Source organism: Lytechinus pictus, chromosome 16 (assembly GCF_037042905.1).
Source record: "Lytechinus pictus isolate F3 Inbred chromosome 16, Lp3.0, whole genome shotgun sequence".
Classification (NCBI taxonomy): Eukaryota; Metazoa; Echinodermata; class Echinoidea; order Temnopleuroida; family Toxopneustidae; genus Lytechinus; species Lytechinus pictus.
This window is the reverse complement of record NC_087260.1, coordinates 17,431,863-17,440,346: the sequence shown is the minus strand read 5'-3', so window position 1 is coordinate 17,440,346 and position 8,484 is coordinate 17,431,863. Positions and strand designations below refer to the sequence as shown.

General features: G+C 37.8%; 1 protein-coding gene across 1 annotated transcript; it reads right to left on the bottom strand.

Moving 5' to 3' along the window:
* Positions 1-5,322: 5,322 nt before the first annotated feature.
* LOC129278713 (beta-1,3-galactosyl-O-glycosyl-glycoprotein beta-1,6-N-acetylglucosaminyltransferase 4-like) lies at positions 5,323-8,484 on the bottom strand. The gene has a single exon (XM_064111186.1). It carries the CDS (start codon positions 7,731-7,733, stop codon positions 6,357-6,359), a length of 1,377 nt encoding a protein of 458 aa, XP_063967256.1. The 5' UTR covers positions 7,734-8,484; the 3' UTR covers positions 5,323-6,356.

Here is an 8,484-nt window from a genome sequence, read left to right as displayed (position 1 = left end):
GCTTAATGTAAGTCCAGTTTCAATTCATTGTGTAGCTGAGTGTCATCGAGCAAGCAATATCATAAAGAGCCATTTCAAAATATTAAGGGGTTGGTCAAGTAAGAGTGTGGGAAATTATAGGCCTGCACAGAAAAAAAGAATTCAAGTACATAAAAACGCGGATCCTACGCGAGCCGCGTTTTTCCTGAATAAACGAAACAATGCCATAGCAACAATGACAAATAGAAGAGGCAAGTGGAGAGGGTGAGGGGGGGGGGGGGGACGATCTGATAAAAAAACCTCCCAAATCAAATCATGTTCATAGTGAATAAGGCCTCTTGCTGTAAAATACAGAACTGACAATATAGGTTTTAATGCTGGCCATGGTGTGAAAAGCGAAGGTTTAGAAAACAAGTGGCAAAATTATTTTGTGTGTGGACTCTCTTTTGCAATACTGTGCCCTCATTCGTTTAATGTAAAAAAAGAGTCGTCAGCAGTGCAATGTTCTGAGAAAGTAGTATATAAAAAAATGACATTCACATGACAGAGTGAGAGACAGAGAATGGGGATAGTGTGTGATTTTATTGATGTAATTGAGCGAGTACGTGTACAGGAATGGTTTAAATGGATACTCCGAGCTGAAAATATTTATGTCTCAATAAATAGAGTAAAATTCAAAAAGCAAAATGATGAAGATTTGATTAAAATGGATAACAAATAAAGTCATTGAATTTTAAAGATTTTGTATTATTCCGGTGAAACAGTTCTAGGTATGTCTTCATGAATATTCACTAGGTAGGCTGATGGTGTCATATCTCCACTTGTTCTTTTGTATTTTATTGTATGAAATAAGGTCTATTCAAAAATTTTCTACCAATAATAAAACAATTGGATTGACAACTGATTAAGTGCATTATTTATTCATTGCTACAACTTATTTACCATAATGGAATGCATATCATTTACACATTTATGAAAAATGAAACAATAAAGCAATATTGACTGACCTCGGGGCGGTACGACATATATCGCCCGAGTCGTAGACGAGGGTGATATCAATTTAGTGAGGGCGATATATGTCCTTTCGCCCCCAGGCCAGTCAATATTGCTATTATTAACCAAATCAGACATTTAGAGTAAAAATCGTTAAAATTTAGATATTTTAAAGTTTAAGAATGAGAATCTAATTTGTCATGTTGAGCAGACTGGGCCTCTAAACTACCATTGTGACGTAATTGAAATGACGCGTCCCTGGCCTAGCTAGGGACGCAGTATCCAGCGTTGTCTCAACTTGATTACCATTGTGACGTATAGCACTGCGCGGTTCAAGGACGCGTACAAAAACGCGTAGAATACCCGGATGCTAGCTCTGCTTTATTGCCCGCTACATTTCCACGCATTTTCTCATTGACTTTTATGAGCGGGCAAGAAAAAGGAAAGTGGTGATGTGGCATCATCAGCCCTCCTAATGAATATTCATGACGACATGCATATAACTGCTTTCACAAAATATTGCTACACTTTGTAATTCAATAAATTTGTTATCCGATTTCGATGAAATTTTCAGCATTTTGCTCTGTGAATTTTACTATATTTATTTACATATGAATCTTCAGCCCGGAGCATCCCTTTAATAGAGGGTGGGTTGAAGTGACTGTTGAATTGGTGTGTACATGCGTTCCGTGGGTGAGGGATGCGTGTGCGGCGTGTGTATATGGGTGTATACGACAGGGTGGATGCGTGTGTGGGAGAATGAGAGAGAGTGTGTGTGTGTGTGTGATTGTGTATAGGTTCGTGCGAGAGGGATTATATTTTTTCAATAAACATAATAAAAGAGACAGAAACCCCACAAAGCTTGCCATGTCCACACACACACATACACACAAACACAAATATAACATACATACTTTTGACATAATGTGGCATTTTGAGTTTGAGTAGACGTGGCTTCCGTACGCCGAGCCATTTTATAATTTTGATATCAAGAATTGAATTGTCGATCATTTTTGTATCAAGAATTGTTTCGTTTTCTATTAACATCGCACATTGATTTTTTTATAATGAATATAATCGATTCTCGATATGACATCGATTATTTATTGCTTTTACATAGATATACCTGTAAAGGATATGAGGTCATGTTATGAAGAATATGAAATAAACGGGATCAAATGATACAGCTTGACATACGTTTGATAGGATTACTATTAAGAAAACTTTGCTGTCAGTGGTATTAATGGTCGATCTGAACTGTATACACAGACGATAAATACGAAGTTTCGAACTCTATCACTTTTTCTTATTAAACTGGTCCTACAATCGAAATTGTGTCGTTAAAGCTACGGTCACTAAGACCTTTACGAACACCTCACGAATGATTTCATACCATTTATTGCTATGTATAAAAATCATTCGTACGGCGATCATAAAGGTATTTATGACCGTAGCATTATTGAAAATATATGTTAAGAATCTCTCCAAAAAAGGGAACAGTATAAGGTTCCGAAAAACTATCATATCATGCCGACAAGGCATCTAGCATGCCATTTCTATTCATGAAACTGTATCACGTTAGCTATAAACGTGATGTTTATCCACAATACAGCCAGATACATGTAGGGGCGTGAGGCCACCCCTCCTCCTGCCCTAACCTCGAAGAATCGAAGAAAATGAAGATACCCATGTAATCCTGATTGAGCATTGCATGGAAACTCTCTTTCACAAAGCTAACATAGAGGGCCTCATACATTAACTCACAATCCCTAACCAAGTGCCAGATCAGTCATCTCCGCGCCCTGATTAGGCGATGTTATTTTATTTTTGCATGACTAGTGGAGTTGTTTGCCACGACATTTTTTTTTCTCGAAAATTTGCTATTTATTGAAGGATTTTTTCCAGATTTTTTTTTCAAAGCCAACTTTAGAGCTAGCTTTCCCTATGACGGAGAAGCTATTACAATCATCGCTGGCTAAATTACCATCGCCATCATTATTATCATCATCATCGTCAACATCATCATCGTCATCATCATCATCATCACCATGATAATCATCATCATCACCATCATCTTAGTAGTCAACATTTTATCATCGCCATCTTCGTATAAAACTATCGCAACGAAAACTTCATTTGTGTAAGCAAATGAAATAAGAATAAACAAAAATTATAGAAAAGGGGAAACTGAAGAGAATAAATTAGTGATGATGAATAAGGAGAAAAAAGGTGAAGGAAGAAAAGAAGAAAAAAACAAATAATAAGAAGAAGGGGTATAAGAAGTAGTTGGAGGAAAAACCAGAATAAAATAATTCAAATATGAAAATTGAATCAAATTAGTTTATTGCACTCTTGGAAATTTAATTCAGCGATGGCATAATGGGTATTCTTATAACTAGATGTAACATATACATGTATGTTCGTTCCATTCAAATTGACCGAAAATACGCTATTTATTCCAGTCCACTGAATTTTTAAAATCAATATATACACACACACACACACACACACACACACATATATATATATATATATATATATATATATATATATAAAGAAATAGGTGTACATACTTTTCCATTGCCTATAGCTTCACTAATAGCATTCACAATAACCTAAGGAAGACATATATCCATTTCGATTAAAGTTAAAATTATTGATATGAAGATCAATTTCATTCGACTGGTATAAATAATTTATTTATCTATTCATTTATCGATTCATTTTAATATTCATCTATACATTTCCCTATTCATTTATTTCTTTCATTTACTTATTTATTCATCTGTTTTTACTTTTATACGTTTTATCTATTTCTTTTTTGGGGGAGGGGCCGCAGAGTCGTTGATCCGTCAATAAGACAAACACCTTATAATCAAACGTCTATACATTGACCGATTCGTCATCCTATTGGAAAATTAACATGATTAAAATTCATTAGTATTGCATGTCTTATTTATCCATTGACGTATATAAACACAATCACGTGGTGTTTCATAAACGATTACCTTAGGTTACCAAAGACTGTACGAGCAACGTGAATACATATTTCGCATTGCTTTGATTTTCAACATACCATGGACATATTAGGGTAAAGTACGGGGATGTTAAGTAAGAGCATGGACCTAATAGGTCCATGGTTCAACATCTGCATGGGAAAGTGCATTAACTGCTTGTTGAGCCCCACCCCCCCCCAAAAAAAAAAAGGTATCATGCCCATTGACTGGGGTCATAGGTCTTAATTACGAACATATCCCCTCCTGAAAGCTATTGGCCCATGATGCCCTCTTCATCCTAGTCATCCATTGACTTGGGTCATAGGTCCCTAATTAACCTCATTACGAACATATTGCCCCCCCCCCCTCCTGAAAGCTATTTTTCCCTTCGACATGTCATTTTCTTCCAGGCTTCAGAATGTCACAATGGGATATTGCGCTTACAATGTTCGCAGGTTTGAATCACAGTATGGGCAATGATCTGAGTTGATTTGGAAATTTTCTTATTTTCTAGTTTGAAATGGAGGTGAGATTGTTTTCTAAACAAAATAATTTTCTGTGGGCCGAATTGGAAAAGAGAGACGTAACTCTCACAGGAAAGCACTTCGCCACCTGCATGCGTGTAACCTTATCAATTTTTTTGTAAATGTTGAAGGCCTTCCAAATATAACATCACTCCGTTGCAAAAGTATCGATGGATCTGTACACTACTTATAGGTGACGGCTTGTTTTAGATTACTAAACATTCCCATTACAATGTAGAATAATAATGCAATTTATTTTCTTTCAATGGGCCTCCTTTACCTTGATTTACGATTCAAACAGCCGGATTGATACTAATTGTCCTACCAGTATTTTTTATTACATCGTCATGCAATGCTGAGAGCAGGATTTCAAAACATAAGGGCTCCATTGCATAAAACGTTGTACTTTACTAACCTTACAATTCAAATAACTTCTGTATGAATTTCTTGGTATTGACGATCAATTCACAACTGGATTATGATAAAAAAATAATCTAATTCCACTTTCTTATATGGCGCTTGAAGGAAACCAAAAACCAAGGAGAGAAAAAAATCTCGTCAGTAAGAGTAATAACAACGAGAACAATAATTTAAAACAAGTATTATGGAAAATTAAAAAGTATTGTCTTTTCTATGAGGATCCTCAAATTGGCAAACATGTTACCAAATGACTCATTTTGTTTGTATACATTTGTTTGTATGAAGTACATATTTTTAGATTTCCTCTTTTTGTTATAATGATAATAATAATAATAATAATAATACTAATAATATATATATATATATATATATATATATATATATATATATATATATATATATATATACATATATATGTATATATTCTACATATTTCAGATTATCCTGACCACTGGCATACTTAATGTCAATTACAGTCACATTACATAACAAAAAAGAGGCAAGATGCAATGGGGGATCCTTTGCAAAAAAATCCCCTTTCTATGCCAAAGGTGGCTCCTCCTCCTCTTAAGTCGGCAAGTTTACGGTAGTATGCTATGTTGATTTCGACAGAATTTGTAGTTTTTACCAATCAACAGTTGTTTTTTACCCACCAACATTTCTTATTATTCATCGCTCATTAGGCTAAGGATAATAGTCATATTGCGTATTCTGCACCCCCCCCCCCCGCACGATTAAGCAATGGTATAGGTATTCAGTGACACGTTCTTTCTCGCAAAGCATGGTGGTGCCCGTATCCCAGTAACATTTCTTCTTTTTTTTTTCCATGAAACATCAAGAGTGACTTATATCTCAGTCACATTTTGCTCTACGACGGCCGTACGGCGAGTCGAAGACATTTTAACATTGTTGTACTAGCTATAGTACATAGGGGGTTTCAGTAAAACTGGACAAAACGCCTGTTTTGAACTCGCCGTATGGCCGCCGTAGTGCAAATGTGACTGATGTATTAGTTTAGTTTATGTTACAGTCACACCGATGAAAAGGCCCAGATCGAATAAAAAAAGTTATTTCCAATGACACACTATCGGTTACTTTTGAATCGCATTAGTCGTGACTAGAGCATTACGTTCACATGTTACATCATCGAGGACGTTTTACAAAAGTCACGATGAAGTAACATTTTAATCCAAATTTATTGACCCAAAATATAATGTGACTTGGTCTTTCCCATGGCTTTAAAAAGTGATTTTTTTGTAGTTGTCAATGACTTATTGCAACTTTAGCAACGTGGCATTAGAACGATGAGGCTGTCATCACATACAGATCACTAATGCACGTAATGTGTCAATTTCCAATAGATGGGCAAGACCAATATGATTAAAGGCATTTACTAGTGTAGCTCAAACGTATATAATTTCATAATGGCGTCCCCTCAAGAACTTCAATCCACGACAGGGAAACCTTTAACAAATTCCTTTAGAGTTTCGGGGAAATTGGCTCTGTAATCAAGAAGCTGCTCAAGACACTGTAAGGAAACGGGATCATACTCATAATGGAACTTATTGGCGAACAAATGGGGTACCTCAGCAAGGTGATACAGGTATCCCACACCGAAAACACACAAAGCCCGCACGTACTTTCCTGCACATGCAGGGTGGTCATAACGGTCTCCCCATTTCATCATCTTCACTAATAGTCTGTCTGATGGACCCTTCCTCCACACGGGTGTGGCATTCGGATGTTGGTGCAGTGTGGCCCAGTAGTTTTCGTCCGGACTCCACGTATATTTCATCCATCTGAGGAGGTCCCCGGCCTCTTTGTTGTTGACCACGAAGTCCACGAAAGACTTCGCGAACGCACCGTATGCATTTCCGGTGTATATCTGTATCCCGTGCGGCGGCGGTGAGTTCCTGATGCCGGTATTGACCGGCAACTCGTATCCTGGACGGAACCTGAACTTATAGACGGTGCGACCAACCTTACCATCAGGTGGAACAACCGATTCGATCTCATTCATGCCTTTGAAGGCTTTCAACTGCTGAACAATTTCCAGGTTAGTTTTCAGAGGGAACTCCTGGCCGCTGAGATTGATAAGATATTTCCACTGCACCGGAAGTGAGAGTAGGTCTCTCATGCAGTTGACATCCGCAAGAAGTCTGGTAATCCCTCGATACTGCACGCGCTCCACCTTGGATGGTATAAACACATTTGGAAAGCAGTCTGCCAGGCTAACTAATGCGGATTGGAAGTCCTGAGGTGAAGCCGCGTCTGGATGTATGCAATAGAGGTTATGCGGCTGATAAATGGCGCGTAAAAGGCGTTCAACTTGGGCCGCCGATGTGTGGGCCACAATCGTATAAGCAATCGGATACTCACGCTCTTCTTCCGAACGCACATAAGTCGGATAAGATCGTTGTGTTTTAAACCTCTCGCAATTCGAAGTAAAACGCTCCACTTCCTTGTCCGACGGCACAACTATGTCTCCTTTTTCCCGCAAGTTGTTCAAAATCACTTCCGTGTTGGTGACGGCCAACTTATCCTTATGAATCAACGCTGAACAATTCACGTCGAAATATGGATGAAAAGGTGCAGTTGAACTTTTCCACGACCCATCAAATGGTGTGTATTCATCGGGACTATCATCTACAACGATAATCCCTTCCTTATAGAGGCTGGCATTGAACTCAATATCACGCACATTCGACCTGAAGTATATTAATGGTTTTTTAATCTCTGCGTAATTTGATAGTAAAGCAAAACCAGCAATTATTAATGTTAGAATGGTAAGAATGAATAAAAATCGCTTTCGTAAAGGCATCTTTCCAAACCAATTGGTGATTCAACGGAACACTGGGAAGTACGAAACGTTAGGCCAACATTACCCTGACTGCATGTCAGACGCCGGCATGTGTAGCGACGCCACAGAGATCAACCGAATTTTTCAGTGTATTTAATCTATAGCAACGAGACCCACATCTCTTCCATCTCACACAGAGGCATGTACTCGTCGCCCGTTACTGGTAGATATAATGATTATTTAATGGATGGCCGTGAATTCAATTTCATGCACTTGTGACATCGCATGTCCTTTACTCGGCGTGCTCGGATAGCTTCCAACAATGAAAATATCGCGGTTTTTTTTCACCGTTTTGTATTGTCTTCGCGGTTCACTACATGCACAAAACTCTAATATGGTACAAAATGCAATATCGTACGCCCCTCGCCTATTCCATTTCATATTTCACTTTGTCTCTTTTTTTTTCTCTCTCTCTCACACACTCTCTCCATCTCTCCCCCCCTCTTTACATCTCCAGATTCCCACCCCCTCTCTGCTGTCTCTCCCTCTCCCCCTTCTCTCTCTCGCTCTCTCTTATGTCTCTGTGCACATTTGAGACATTACTCACACTAATTTACTCCTACCACTGTAATAAGTTAACATAAATGTATATACCCCAGTTTAATTGCCCGTTTATCAAATCAAGTGCTGTTTTCCAGCTTTCAACAAAATGCTAAAAATATTAAGCACTACATTTTATATATTGTTTTCACTAAAAAATATATATGTGTAA

Coding starts and splice junctions, on each gene's coding strand:
- LOC129278713 (XM_064111186.1), bottom strand. CDS start 7,733: ATGCCTTTACGAAAGCGATTTTTATTCATTCTTACCATTCTAACATTA.